At 46.5% G+C, this 15,970-nt stretch overlaps 1 protein-coding gene across 1 annotated transcript in view; it reads right to left on the bottom strand.

The window, feature by feature from the left end:
* Positions 1–4,990: 4,990 nt before the first annotated feature.
* PTK7 (protein tyrosine kinase 7 (inactive)) overlaps positions 4,991–15,970 on the bottom strand; it is a 63,312-nt gene continuing 52,332 nt past the window's right edge. Inside the window, exons 18-20 of the mRNA XM_058734019.1 lie at positions 7,702–7,853; positions 6,475–6,653; positions 4,991–5,971 (exon numbers count right to left, since the gene is read on the bottom strand). Coding sequence (XP_058590002.1) covers positions 5,811–5,971; positions 6,475–6,653; positions 7,702–7,853 — 492 coding nt within the window. The 3' untranslated portion in view covers positions 4,991–5,810. The remainder of the gene's footprint in view (positions 5,972–6,474; positions 6,654–7,701; positions 7,854–15,970) is intronic.

Genomic DNA, 15,970 nt, shown 5'->3' with positions numbered 1-15,970 from the left:
CCCGTTAGTGGTAGTGGTAATGAAATGAATTTAGTGTACTGCAACCAGCATTTAAAATAATAAATGAGTACCACAAAAAGCAAGGGCAAGGGGCGCCTGGGTGGCGCAGTCGGTTGGGCGTCCGACTTCACCCAGGTCACGATCTCGCGGTCCGTGGGCTCGAGCCCCGCGTCAGGCTCTGGGCTGATGGCTCAGAGCCTGGAGCCTGTTTCCGATTCTGTGTCTCCCTCTCTCTCTGCCCCTCCCCCGTTCATGCTCTGTCTCTCTCTGTCCCAAAAATAAATAAATGTTGAAAAAAAATTTTTTTAAAAACAAAAACAAGGGGCGCCTGGGTGGCGCAGTCGGTTAACCGTCCGACTTCAGCCAGGTCACGATCTCACGGTCCGTGAGTTCGAGCCCCGCGTCAGGCTCTGGGCTGATGGCTCAGAGCCTGGAGCCTGTTTCCGATTCTGTGTCTCCCTCTCTCTCTGTCCCTCCCCGTTCATGCTCTGTCTCTCTCTGTCCCAAAAATAAATAAATGTTGAAAAAAAAAATTTAAAAAAAAAAAACAAAAACAAAAACAAAAAGCAAGGGCAAATATTTTTGCATGAAACTTTTGTTTGCATTATTGTTAGGTTGAACCATGTAAAATTGCCATTTTATAGATCGAGGGTAGCATATTGTTGATTTCATATGGCTCAATATGTGTGTGTACTTGGTGATGATGTCAATTGCATTTCTTACTGCGAGCCACAGTCCAAAGACTGAGAATACTGAAACAAAGTATGTTCAAGTGATTTGTGAGACCTAATTGTGTGTGCGTATACACACACTCATCAAACCCCTAACTACAGGAAGGAATTAAGAGCTCCTACTCTTCCCCATTTCCCAATAGTTTCAAAGAGGTTTTTTTTTTTCCCCTAATTTACTCTACATAACAGGTAGTTTAACATATGGAATGTGTTAGCTCAAGAGGAAGAACAGGTCAAATACATAAATAGGTTCCAGAAGAGCTTTAGGGGCCACTAACGGTGCTTGGGCCTGTGATTTGCCTGAGCAGTACAGTCATAGAACCACAGCCCTGGGCTTTCATTCTTGCCTGACTTCTAAAGACTTTTGTGTTTGAGACCCCTAGTTTAGACACACGCATGGTTGGTAACCCTTAGCAGTGGCACTCCAGAGGACAACTACCGTCTGCCACATTATGGTGTGTGGAATGAGCACAGTTCTTAGCTTCCCTTCAAATAGATTGACCTCTCCCACTTCACCCAATCCCTGGGCCATTGCACACCAGCATTAGTGCCCCAGCTCCTTTGCCTGATTGGGATGGCTTCATTTTACATAAAAATCTGGATTCTCCCAATTAGAATTTTTAGCAACTCCTGGTCTATGCACCCGCAAGAGCACTATAGCCCGGAGCTGAATTGAATGGTGGCCACAGCAGAGGCTTCTGCTGTCAGGTTCACTATAGACTCCACACAGCTCACTGAGCTCAGATAAGTGCCCCGCCTGGCCTCTCTGGAATGTGAGTTTGGTGCTTCTCTGATAAGGCCTGTATCACAGTAACCCCTTGGAATATGGGCGCTCATGTCTACCCCTGACCATGAAGGACCTCCAGAGGGGCATCAGAATTCCAGCCAGATGCCCCACATACCACACCATTCCCACATTGACCTTTATTTCGTTCTCCTGATTTTTATCACCCAAATATCAGAACAAAAATTAAGGATATCTTTTAAAAATTATTATCACCAGAGGTGCCCAGGTGCCTCAGTTGGTTAAGTGCCTGACTCTTAATTTTTTTTTAATGTTGATTTTTGAGAGAGAGAGAGAGAGAGAGAGAGATAGACAGACAGACAGACAGAGTGTGAGTGGTGGAGGGGCAGAGAGGGAGACACAGAATCTGAAGCAGGCTCCAGGCTCTGAGCTGTCAGCGCAGAGCCCAATGTGGGGCTGGAACCCACAGACCATGAGATCATGACCTGAGTCAACCGACTGACCCACCCAGGCACATCATGTGTCCAACTCTTGGTTTCGGCTCAGGTCATGATCTCACAAATCATGAGATTGAGCCCCACATCACTGCTTGGGATTCTCTCTCTCTGCCCCTCCCCTGCTCATGCTCTTTGTCTCTAAATAAGTATTTTAAAAAATTACTATCACCAAAAGAAAAAAAAAATTACCACTCTGAAAGTGTTTGCATTTGGAATTAACCTTTATGCAAGGGCTCTTCATGGAGAACAAGTCTCAGTTGTGATTGCAGCATTAGAATTGAATGGAAAAGAGGTTGTGACTCAGTGTGCCCAGGAAAAGTCTGGAAAGCCACACTCCAGAGACTACTGGTACTTACCACTGGAGAGCAGGGTTGGAGAGAGAGGAGTGTTTTTTGCTTCAAAAAAGTCTGTACCATTTGCCTTCTTCCATGACCAGTATTATCTTTTAATAATTTTTTTCTCTTACAATTAAGTGAAGAAAGAAAACCGGGTAGAGGTAGAATAAATGGATCTTGGTGATGGACTGCACAGGGAAGGGGGTCCATATAGAGGAGGGCTCACGATGGACTGAGTAAGGGTGACTATGCTCCAAACATTGGTACCATTGATGGAAAAAGAGAACTTGGCTGAAGAAGCAGGTTTGTGAGAGAGAGAAGTTCAGTTAGGGCCCAGGGAAGCAGGCAGTGGGAAACGTCCTGTAGGAAATGGACAGTGTGTATGGGGCGCCTGGGTGGCTCAGTCGGTTAAGCGTCCGACTTCAGCTCAGGTCATGATCTCGCGGTCCGTGAGTTCGAGCCCCGCGTCGGGCTCTGTGCTGACCGTTCAGAGCCTGGAGCCTGTTTCAGATTCTGTGTCTCCCTCTCTCTCTGACCCTCCCCCGTTCATGCTCTGTCTCTCTCTGCCTCAAAAATAAATAAACGTTAAAAAAAATTTAAAAAGGAAATGGACAGCGTGTGTCTGCACCTTGAGGCAGAAGCTAGAATTGGAGCTAATGCTCTGAGAACTGTCCGCCCTGAAGGGCTGATTAAAGCCATGTGAAGTGAGAGGAGATTCCTAAGGGTAAGCACATGAAGAGAGCAAAGCCAAGGACAGAATCCAGAACAGCTAGCTCTGGGGCAGACAGGAGAAGGAAGCCTCAGCCAGAGCTGGAGAAGGCTGGTCAGAGAAGGTGGAGCTAAAGTACCATCATCAAAGTCAAGAGAGGAGAGTTTGAAGAGGCAGACGTAGCCAGCAGTGTAGCCACAGCCGAGTGGTCAAGGAAGACCAGGAGTTAGTGATTGACCTTCTAGAATAGTACCTTCCTAGTTCTTTGGAGTGCAACCCACAGTAAGAAATCATTTTTACATCATAACCTGTGGTGAGTTAGATCGTTGCTCCCAATTCTTCACACCCTGTGGTGGAATTAGATATCCAACATCCTTTGCCACGTGACTTTGCAGTACCTCTTACTGGGATTGATGTTGGGTTTTGACACGTGACTTGCTTTGGCTAATGAAACACTTAACAGACTCATGGATATAGGTGCATGCATGATCTGGCTTGACCCCTTGTGCTCCAGTCACTGCAGGATAGCCTGCTCTAGGGCCAGCAGAGGAGACCCACACCAGACCTTCAGCCTAGAGCCAAGCCCAGCCCAACTGGGCTAGGTCCAGCCAAGATCAGCCAAACCTCACCAACCTGCAGATCCATGAGCGAGAAAAATAAATTGTAAGCAACTGAGATTTGGGGCTTATTGTACAGCACCACCACCCCAAAGGCTGACATAATCCAGTATGTAGAAACATGTATCAAATATTACCAACAAAATTTTGTAAAAGAATACTTACCCTTAAGGTATATACAATGTACTCTAATAATTTCTATTGTTACTTTTTTTTTTTTTTTTTTAACGCTGGCTGCAACCCACATTTAAAAAAACACTCTTCTAGAAAAGTTGTTCTCAGATTTTTTTACTCCAACACATCTCAGGGATATGACACACTGTATATCCACAAATAAGTGGCTCACTCACTAGCTGTGCAACCTCTGGGAAACTACTTGACCACCCCGAGCTTCAGTTTCCTGAGAAAGGGGAATGATAAGTGTTTAGCAAAGCCATTGGTATAAAGCAGATATTCAATAAATATTAGCTATTATTTCCATTACTGAGAAGTTTGGTGAGAAACAGAAGGAACCAGACCTATTTCGGAGTTAAGAATGAGTTACAGGGCACCTGAGTGGCTCAGTAGGTTCAACGTCTGCCTCTTGGTTTCGGCTCAGGTCATCATCTCACAGTTTGTGAATTCTAGCCCTGCATGGGGCTCTGTGTGGACAGCATAGAGCCTGCTTGGCATTCTCTCTCTCTCTCTCTCTCTCTCTCTCTGCCCCTCCCCTCTTTGCTCTCTCTCACGCTCAAAATAAATAAACTTAAAAAACAAATTATAAAAATAAAAAGAATGAGTTACGGACTCATTTCTTTGGGATGGGGAACCAGGCTGAAGCTATTGGAATAATAATAACAATAATAATAATAATAATAATAATAATAATAAAATTGATGACACTAGGTCTAAATAACAAAGGAGCAAGAAATCAGTTGAGGGCCCTCAACAAGGGCATCAATGAGACACTGAGCACCAGTTCTTTGCTCTGTTCGACCTGCTCTATCTCCCTCCTAGAATCTTAAAGGGACTCAGACACCTGAATCTGTTATTAATTCCTTCTCCAATCCTGTTCTAACTTGTCCCCCCACCCTGCCTCCTACCCTCCCCACCTGAGCATGAGGATTAAGCCAGCCAGCAAAGAATAAGTAGTTGGCAGTCAGAGGGCAACACAGGGTCACACAGACAAGAGGTGGCCTTGCATCCTCAACCCGTATTCTAAACTGCTCTGCGAAACAGAGACAAAGACCTGTGTTTACTGGTTATTCCTGTCCAAACCCCACTAGACTTCATGAAGGCATGTGGCCGCTTCTGATAAGTGATGGAAGAAGGGACACCATCCATGGACAACGGCATGGAATGAGCATCGGAGGCAGGTTGTAAAAAAGGCTTCTTTATTGAGAGCAGCGAGTGTTAAAAAAAAAAAACAACAACAACAAATAAACAAACAACAACAACAACAACAAAGGTGTGAGGCAGGGGTGGCCCATCCTCCCCACCTCCTCCAGGGCCCACCCCTCCCTCCCATGCCCCCCACCCCACGCTGCAAGTACATACAAAAGCCGCCCATGGTGCATACAAAAAGGGCGGGTTATATAGTGTCAAAAGCTCCTGAAACTCCTTCATCTGCCAGGCACTTAGGATGAGGAAAGGAGAGAAGGGTGCGGGGGAGGCATGGGTCTGGGTCAGCGTGCACAAGTCCACGGGCTGAGGACTCACTGGTGCATCTTCCACAATCCTGCCGCAGACCCCAAGGTAGGCCCCGTGGACTAGAACAAGCCAGGAAACTTGAGTATATTAAAGAACTCCCCTCAGACCCAGCTTAGCCCTCCCTGGGCCAAGTTGGCAGGTGACTGGCAGAACTGAACCTGGTTAAGGGAAGGAGACCCAGGCCAGAAACTGGGGTTACCTGAGGCACCCACACTGTCCCTGATGGGAGAAGGGGGGGCAGAGAACGCTGCCCAGCTCAAGGCCCTGGTCACTCAGTCTGGGTCTGAATCAGCCTCCCCAAGGGCTGAGGATGAGGAAGAGGAGGAAAGCCCAGGCCCTGCCCAGACCTTAATAGTGCCTGTGGTCCCAGGGCAGGGCCCCTAGGGACAAGGAAGACAGGGATCTTGCCCATCATGCTGTGGGTGCCCCTCAAGAGGTCCTCCCCTGCCCACACCATCCTGAGGCACGGCCTGCCTGGGCTCCTTCCTCAAGGCTTGCTGTCTGCCGGGTTGTCTCCCAAGGTGTTGGCGATCTCACTGAAGGAGGGCCGGTCCTTGGGGCTGAGGGCCCAGCAGCGCTGCATCAGCCGATAGAGCTTGGAAGGGCAGCCCTCAGGCTGAGGGAGTCTCGCCTTCCCAGCCTGCAAGTCTGTAGGGAAGATGGCCGGTGGAGCATTAGTCGAAACGTTTAACCACCTGTCTGACTCTGCGAGGCCTGCAGTTCCCATAAGCAGCCACATGAGGGCAACTCAGGGTCAGGGGCGCTTGCCAGTGGTGGGTGGGCACTGACTCAAGGAGTGTGCAGGAAGTATCTTGCAATCAAAGGTGATGATTCCCCTGGCACTGGCCCCGGGTCTCTCTGACTGGTGGGGGCAGGGTCCATGCCGCACGGGAGGCAGGCAATGCACGAGGACTGAAGTGGGGTCAATGGGCAGGCATCAGAGTAGCTGGACTGGGCACTGGGGTCAAAGACTGTTTACCAACCAGTATATAAATATTAATTAGTCTTTCAGCTGGAGTGGCCATGCCTGTATACCTGCTAACACCAGCCCTGAGAGGTGAGGCAGGCTTAGTCAGCCCCAGGACCCTGAGCAAACTCTCCACCTGGAGATTGCACATCTGCAATCAACCTCTGGAAACACAACTGCCTACCTGCCAGCACTTCATCATCTGCCTGTCCACCATGGGGCATCTCTCCATGGGTGAACACTTCCCACATCAGCACGCCAAAGGCCCAAACGTCAGACTTCGTGGAGAAATCGCCCTCCAGGATGGCCTCGGGGGACATCCAACGCAGCGGCACCCAGGCCTGGCGGAAGTGGTAGTACTCACTGTGGGAAAGAAGCATACACAGGGGTGGGGTGGGGCCTCCCCAGCTCACTGGATAGAATGGGGAACACGGCCTGGGATCCCAACCTCAGCCCACATCTGGGTCTCATACCCAGGCTAGAACCCTATTTTTCTACATCAAGGCCCTCAGAGAAATTGGTTAACATTTATGCAAAGCATGGGGGGTGTGCTGGATGAAATTTGGAGGCATTCACGTGGGGTCTGAGGGTAAAAATTTGGTTAAGAATCAAAATTTGCCTAAATGTTAATGTTTTTAAAAGCTAACAATCGGGGGTGCCTGGGTGGCTCAGTCAGTTAAGTGTCTGACTTTGGCTCAGACCGAGATCTCAAGGTTTGTGGGCTCAAGCCCTGCGTCGGGCTCTGTGCCGACAGCCTGGAGCCTGCTTCGGATTCTGTGTCTCCCTCTCTCTCTGCCCCTCCCCCCACTCATGCTCTGTCTCTGTCTCTCTCTCTCAAAAATAAACATTATTTTAAAAATTAAAAAATAAATAATAAAAGCTAACAATCGTATGCATTTTCTGTTTAAAAGAAAATGTGAAAAACAACACATTACATGGAAAGAAAAGTTGAAGAGCTTTACTAGTGATAAACCAATCACGACTAAAGGAACAGCCAGACGGAACTGTGGTGACTCAGAGCCAGGGGGAAGTTCCCTGGAGAGGCTATAGAGTGAGTGCACATTCCAGAGCAATCTCTGGCTGTGGCTGCTGAGCTCCAAGTCTTAGGCTTCAAGATAGCAATTACTGAACTTAGGAAGTTACAAAGGGAACCACATGGACAGTGAAATTACATATAAACTGTTATAAAGCTATAAAAAAGGTTCATAATGTTTTATAGAGAGAAAACTTACAAGCATCAGGGACCTGTGGCCCACTGGCTAGGAAGCCTGTTACACCTTTGGAGAAAGGATGGGGAAAGTCTGTCCCCTCCCAAGCCCTCCAGCTTTGGACCAAGCAGACACTAAGCGCTTTCCCAGGGCAAGCCTCACCTGCCCTCTGGCCCTCACCACCCCGACCGGTGTCCTTCTACCTGTTGTACACATCCTTGCTGAGTCCCAGGGCCGACACCTTCACCTGTCTCTGGGCACTGACCAGGCAGTTCCGAGCGGCCAGGTCCTTGTGCACAAAGCGATTGTTGGACAGGTGCTCCATGCCCAGGGCCACCTGGGTGCACAGTGACACCTGCAGCGAGAAAGGGGCCTGTCAGAACAGCCCAGGACTAGAGATCAAGGCGACCATCCCCGACACAACCCTTGGTGAGGTCTCAACGCCATCACTGCGACATGTAGGAAGCCCTGAAGCAAAGACACAACAGCCTCGATTTCCCTCTCTATAAAATGGGGATAATAACAGCGCCTGTCTCACTGGTCTGTTAGAAGAACTGCGTTAAATGAAATTAAGCTCTTGGAACCACTCTGACACAGAGCAGGTGTTAGATTAGGTTAAGTGGTACATGGGGCAGGGAGAACACATCCATATTAACCACCTGTTGAGTGAAACATAACTGGACAGTAATCACAGCTTACATGTTTGTGGGTTGTTCCTTTTTTACTTCAAAATTACATAATTTCTGCTAGTTGTGCTTAAAACAAAACAAGAAATATGCGTGTGTGTGTGTTTTCTGTGCATGTGTGTGAATGTACATACACATGGGACTGGCTGCCTCCAAGCAGAGGAGCTGGGGACGAGAGAGTAGAAAAGCCGGGCAATCTAAATATTTTTAAATTGTGAATTGCATAAGAAAACATCATAAAATATACATATACTCCCACAAATTAAAAAGCTCACACTCAGGTAACTGTCACTAAGTAAAAACAAAAACAAAACCCGACAATTCTAGCATCCCAGAAACCCCAAGGGCTCCTTTTTAATCATATATTCTCCCTCTCAAGAGGTAACCCCTATCCTGCCTTTTACAATAATAATCTCTTGGCTGTTCTTTATAGTTTTCCCACTTACACATACATTCATTCCTAAACCACAGAATTCAGTCCCGCTGAACCAGATAAAGCTGGAAGTACTTTTGGGTCTTGATTCTTTCACTCAATATTGTGAGATCCATCCGTTTTTGTGTGTGTGTGTTTGCGGGGATCACTGTACTTAGTCCTTTTTTACCATAAATACACCACAATTCATTCATTCTACTGCCAATGGATATTTGTTTTTCTCCAGTTTTTGGCTATTAAAAACAGTGCTGCAGGACACCTTGGTGGGTTAAGCATCTAACTCTCGATTTCAGCTCAGCTCGTGATCTCATGGTCTTGAGATTGAGCCCCGCATCAGGCTCTGCGCCGAGCATGATGCCTGCTTAAGATTTGCTCTCCCTCTCCCTCTCCCTCTGCCCCTTCCCCGCTCAGGTGTGTGCTCTTTCTCTCTCTCTAAAAACAACAGTGCTGCTATAATTGTTCTGATGGGTATACATGCTTGAGTTTCTTTAAAATACTGAGACACTGGTCACAGATTAGGAGTATCTCTAGCTCTACAAAATAATGCCAAAGTATTTTCCAAAGTGTAAGAGAGTTGGGGATATTTTTCACTGATCTCCTTTTTAAAATGTCGAGCCATGGGGGCGCCTGGGTGGCTCAGTCAGTTGAACTTCCGACTTCGGCTCAGGTCATGATCTCACAGCTCACGGGTTCGAGCCCTGTGTCAGCTCTGTGCTGACAGCTTGGAGCCTGGAGCCTGCTTCAGATTCTGTGTCTGCCTCTCTCTCTGCCCCTCCCCCACTCATGCTCTGTCTCTCTCTGTCTCTCTCTCTCTCGAAAAGAAACATTAAAAAGAAATTTAAAATAAATAAAATGTCGAGTCATGTGTATTATTATTATTGCTATTACTATCATTATTGTATATAATACATTACTTAACATATTAAATGGAATTACAATTAAATTATATTAACATTTAAAGAGTATGTATCGATGGACTGGACAAGAATGGAGCACCTGGAGCACTGGACACCACACACACTGGGTGTTGGTGGAACAGAACAGGCACAGCAGGGCAGGGGTCCCGGTGAGAGAGCAGTCTAGAAAGGAGATGAGAAGTGTACCTGCAGGAGGCTGCCACCACCAGGGAGAGGGTGGCCCATGCCAAGCAGGAAAAAGCAGAGTATCAGGGGAGTGCTTGTAAAGACCCAAGGCCCCTTCACTCTGTCACCTTATATTCAAACCCTGGGAGCACCCACTGGGGATGCGTATGACCTGTAGCGTTTCCTTGTATATAAAAACAAAGCAAACAAATGAAAAGAGGTCCCTGGGGGAGCTTATTTAACACGTTACTGGCCAGCTGTGTGTTTCTCCTGGCATACAGGCTCACTCTCAGGATTCATAAGGGAGAAGTCACCTACCATGTAATACAGTCATGAAGAAATGAAGATAAGAATGCTGCCAGTAACCAATCTTATCAAGGAAATAAAAATCACGGCCTGGTGATACCGTTTTACATGTATCTGACTGCAAAAGGTCAAAAGTCTGCCACTTATTTCAAATTGTTCAGGAAAAAAATACATAAAAATAATATCCGTGTATGGGGCGCCTGGGTGGCTGAGCCGGTTAAGCGTCCCACTTCGGCTCAGGTCATGATCTCACAGTTCGTGGGTTCGAGCCACGTGTCAGGCTCTGTGCTGACAGCTCTGAGCCTGAAGCCTGCTTCGGATTCTGTGTCTCCCTCTCTCTCTGCTCCTCTGCCATTCACACTCCATCTCTCTCAAAAATAAACATGAAAAAAAACTTAAAAAAAAAATCCACGTACCTATAGCAGGAGACTGATAAAGCAAATGGGGCAAAATGCAAATAATTGAACCTGGGCAAATGGTTTGTAGGGGTTCCTTCAACTATTCTTATCCTCTTTTAAGTCTGAAATATCAAAACTTACCAAACATATACACACATACACATGCACACAAATGAAAAATAACACTAAGTAAAAGCAGCCCGTGTGTGGACCAATGATGACAGTATGTCTTAACCAAAGACTATGGTCAATCTGCTTCTATGATCCTGAAGTTCGGAAACGAAAACAAGCGAATGGGAGCGGTAGAGGGGCTGCTGGTGCAAGAAGGAAACCATCGAGCCAGAGAGAAGGGCCCGGGAACATGCTGAGCACCTGCTCTATGCCAAGCCCTGAGTTAGGCTGGCCGCCTCTCCCGCGTACACCCTGTAGTATGGGGCTCATCCTCAGCTTTACCCGTGGTCCCCTGCAAGGCTCCGTACCCAGTCTAATGCCAGAGCCCAGTTCTCTCCCCAACAATACAGCTGCCTCTCCTGGCTCATATCACTGGTAATGCGGGCACGGGAAGGGCTGTCTACCCATCAGCAAGCCCGGGGGTGGGGTGCTGGCTACAAACTGACCCTCTAGCAACCCTGTGGCTCCAAGCGGTCTCACTGGCCTGACTCCCAGGGTCACAGAAAGGCCGGCAGAGGACGAAGCCTAAGCACCAAGAGGGGGTCACTCCAAAGACAGATCTCAATCTGTGTGCACTGGCGAGTGACATCCCTGTGGGCCCCACTGCCTCCACTGGTGGTTTGCTAACTGTAGTGACAACCTATTAGTAGGTCATGAAACCAATCGAGTGAATCAAAATGGGCAATAAAAATTTTTAAATGGAATGAAAAATATCAGAGTATATATAACACTTAGTAAAGGTAAGTATCATTCAAAAAACTTTTTTCATTAAAAAAGTACATACACATGCGTGTGTTGGCTTGTGATACAAATGTGCTATTTGCTACTGTAAGTCTCAGTCAAAAGTTTTAAAAACAATGGTCTATATACAGATGGCCAACAGACACATGAAAAGATGCTCCACATCACTCATCATCAGAGAAATGCAAATCAAAACCACAATGAGGAGCGCTTGGGTGGCTCAGTCAGTTGAGCGTCTGACTCTTGATTTCAGCTGGGGTTGTGATCCCAGGGTCGTGGGATTGAGCCCGGTGTCGGGCTCTGCACCAAATGTGAAGCCTGCTTGGGATTCTCCCTCCCAATCTCTCCCTCTCTCCCTCCCTCCCTCCCTCCCTCCCTCTCTCTCTCTCTCTCTCTCTACCCCTCCACCCCTCTCCCCGACTTGTGCTTTTCTCATTCTCTCTCTCTAAATAAATAAATCCTACAAAACACACAAGATATTACCTCACACCAATTAGAACGGCTAGTATCAAAAAGACAAGAAATAACAAGTGTTGGCAAGAGTGTGGGGAAAAAAGGAACCCTCATGCACTGTTGGTGGGAATGTAAATTAGTGCAGCCATTCTGGAATATAGTATAGAGGTTCCTCAAAAAACTAAAAATAGGGACGCCTGGTTGGCTCTGTTGGTAGATAGAGCATGTGACTCATTTTTTTTTTTTAAGTTTATTTGAGAGAGAGAGAGAGAGAGAAAGCAAGCACATGAGCGGGGGAGGGCCAGAGAGAGAGGGGAAAAGAGAGAATCCCAAGCAGGTCCCACACTGCCAGCGCAGGGGCTGACATGGGAGTCGAACCCACGAACCATGAGATCATGACCTCAGCCGAAGTCAAGAGCCAGGGGCCCAAACAACCAAGCCACTGAGATGCCCCCAGAGCATGCAACTCTTGATCTTTGTGAATTCAAGCCCCATGTTGGGCATAAAGATTACTTAAAACAAACAAACAAATAAATAAAACCTAAAACATCCTATTAAAAAAAAACAACAACTAAAAGTAGAAGTAGCATACAATCCAGTAATTCCACTTGCGGGTATTTACCTAAAGAAACAAAAACATTAATTTGAAGAAATACATGCACCCTTATGTTTACTGCAGCACTATTTGCGGCAGCCAAAAATGAAAGGAGCCTAAGTGTCCACTGATAGATGAACGAATAAAGAAGAGGTGGCATATATGTACAGTTGAATATTATTCAGCCATAAGAATGGGATCTTGCCATTTGTGACAACATGGATGGACCTAGAGGGCGATACGTTCAGTGGAAAAAGTCAGACAGAGAAAGACAAATACCATATGACTTCACTTATGTGTGGAGTCTAAAAAACAAAACAAACAAACAACAATAACAACAACGAAGAAAAACAGACTCATAAATACAGAGAACAAACTGGAGGTTGCCAGAGGGGAGAGGGGTGGGGGGATGGCAAAATAGAATACATAAATATAGAATACATAAATACAAATACAAATACAAAATAGAATACATAAAATACAATGTATATAACAACAACAACACTAGGTTGTACACCTAAAACGAACATAGTATGTCAACTATACTTCAATTAAAATTTTTTAATATAGGGGCACCTGGCTGGCTTCGTGGGAAGAGCGTGCGACTCTTGATCTTGGGGTCATGAGTTCAAGCCCCACGTGGGGTATAAAGATTACTTAAATCAATTTTAGAAAACTAAAAAAAATTAAAAAGTCGCACATAAGAAATGGTTTGGGGAAAAGCAAACGGAATATAGAACCTGTTAAAAAGTTAAATAAAACTATACTTCGTTAACATCAGGAAAAAACACAATGAAAAAACGGTTTAAACCTGTGCTGTCCCAAACAGTAGCCCCTAGCCCTGTGTGATTATGTAAGTTAGTTAAAACCTAACAAAATTAAAAATTCAGTTCCTCAGTAGCTCTTGCCACATTATAAATGCTCAGTGGCCACGTGAGGTTAGTGACTACCACGCCGGACGGCACTAGACAGAAAATATTTCCATCACTGCAGGAAGTCTGGTAGACAGCACTGATTCAAACCAGCACCAGACTGGACTGATCTATATATCCAATATATTGGCTGACATTGCATATGCAGAGGTGCTGAATCAGGGATACCATCAAGAGTTGGGAAAAATCTCAGGGTACCTGGGTGGCTCAATCAGTTAAGCATCTGACTTCGGCTCAAGTCATGATCACGCGTTTCATGAGTTCGAGCCTCGTGTCGGGCTCTATGCTGACAGCTCAGAGCCTGGAGCCTGCTTCGGATTCTGTCTGTGTGTGTCTCTCTCTGCCTCTCTGTCTGTCTGTCTCTCTCTCTCCCCCCACCTCCCCTGCTCGTGTTCCCTCTCTCTCAAAAATAAACACTAAAAAAAATAAAAATTAAAAAAAAAAGAGTTGGGAAAAATTTCATCTTTTTGGTGTATTTCCCTTAACAAAATAAAGACACAAAATCTCCAGATAGCGTCAACCAAACATGTATAACCAGTGAGGAGAGTTGAAGAAGTCACGTGAACAGGTCCCCAGGATGATGGAGTTCCACCTGGGTGCACAGCCCCCCTGTGTCTTCAAGGAAAAGTAGAGGCCACCACACACTCCCAAAGTTGCCCCCAGACTGCCATCCTCAGAATGCCCCAAGTGCCGCTGGTGGTAAAAGGGGGAGATGACAACTGAAGTGGCCGTGTCATTAACAACCAGACTCTATCTCAGGCTTCAAAACTGCAGGGCATTGTCCAGCCTTGCCAGGTTATCTGTAAGGGACAAAGGCTTTTGTTTTTACTTTCTTACTTACTTAGAGAGAAAGCAAGCACAGTGGGGGAGGGGCAGAGAGAGGGAGAGAGAATCCCAAGCAGGCTTCGCACTGTCAGTGCAGAACTGTGAGATCAAAGAGGCGCCCGGGTGGCTCAGTCGGTTGAACGTCCGACTTTGGCTCAGGTCATGATCTCACAGTTCGTGGGTTCGAGCCCTGTGTCAGGCTCTGTGCTGAGAGTCAGCTTGGAGCCTGGAGTCTGCTTCAGATTCTGTGTCTCCCTCTCTCTCTGCCCCTCCCTGACTTGCACTGTCTCTCTCTCTCTCTCAAAAATAAATAAACATTAAAAAAACTAAATTAAAAAAAGAACTGTGAGATCATGACCTGAGCCGAAGTCAGACACTTAACTGACTGAGCCACCCAGGCGCCCAGGGACAAAGCCTTCTGTAATGTGACTTCATCAGACTAAGCATTCCCCCCAGCCTGCTCTCTCTGATCTGGCTCAATAGCTAAACAATCTGCTACTAGTCAAGGGAAACACAAGACAGTGGACTTGGCATGGTGACTAACTTGCTATCTTTCCAGAGCGGCAGTGCTTCTGGAAATGCTGGCTAAGTGAGGACAGTAAAAGGGAATTCTGTTAGGCCCAAGCCAATTAAGTGTTTCCTTACTGCTGGGCAAGATGCCATCAGATGGCCACAGGATTGATTTCCAAATACTGTTATAAAGGCCTGCTCTTTGGTAAAGACCAGACCCACTGCTTCCTTTCCAACATGACAGTCTCAGGGCTTGCTCAGGTCCTGGCTAACCCTTCACGACAGCATTGTGCCATTCTCATGCGACAGCATCTGATTGCCTATACTGTTGTCCTCGAGGTGTGCTAAGCCGACCCTGTTCCTCATCCTGTCACTAGCCTGCAGGGACCCAAAGAGAAGTCACAGGTTACAGTTCCCTGACTTCAAAATCTCCATCATCTCATCAGCTACTCGAACAAGCATTACCTATAATTATGCCAACACCCAGGGCCCGTGTCTGATTTCTGTCAATGCTTCACTGATATCCTGAAATTCTCCTGGGGTTCTCCCCAGCCCCTCACACCAACTAGACACCCGTTCCAATTCTACCTGGCCGTGGGAGCACCCTGCCTACCATTCCGCCTCTCTTTAAAAACTTAACTCTTCCTCCTTCCATTCCCCTAGAACCCTAGGAATATAAAGTGATGCAGCGGTTCAATAGATTATTATTAGCACAAGAAAGTGTCTACAACTTTTAGTATACCTTTCCTAAGAATTTTCATTTTCCTGGAATCCCCAAAAAGCAGTATTTTTCAAACTACTGATCAAGCCCCACATGGGTCTCAAAATCAATTTAGTGGGTTAAAAAAAAATAGGATAGAAAATATCAAGTGCATCAAATACAATGTTTGGAAAGTTTAACTTGAGTTGTGTGTGTGTGTTCTTTTTAAAAAAATTTTATCTATTTTGAGGTGGGGAAAGGGAGATGGGCAAAGAGAGAGAGAATCCCAAGCAGGCTCCATACCAGTTGCCAGTGCAGAGCCCGATGCAGGGCTCGAACCCATGAACCATGAGATCATGATCTGAGATGAAACCAAGAGTCAGACACTTAACCAGCTGAGCCACCCAGGCGCCCCTATGTGTGTGCATGCTATTTGGGGCATGATGTAAAATGCATTTCTTTCTTTTGAGAGAAAGAGAGAGAGCTAGAGAGCGAGCACGTGCACGTGTGCACGAGCAGGAGAGAGGGAAGAGGGAGAGAATCTTAAGCAGGTTCCACACTCAGCACGGAGCCCAGTGTTCAACCCAGGGCTCAATTCCATGACCCTGGGATCATGACCTGAGCCACAATCAAGAGTCGG

Source organism: Neofelis nebulosa, chromosome 6 (genome assembly GCF_028018385.1).
Source record: "Neofelis nebulosa isolate mNeoNeb1 chromosome 6, mNeoNeb1.pri, whole genome shotgun sequence".
NCBI lineage: Eukaryota > Metazoa > Chordata > Mammalia > Carnivora > Felidae > Neofelis > Neofelis nebulosa.
Note: the sequence above shows the minus strand (reverse complement) of the source record. Positions and strands in the feature narration are given on the sequence as shown.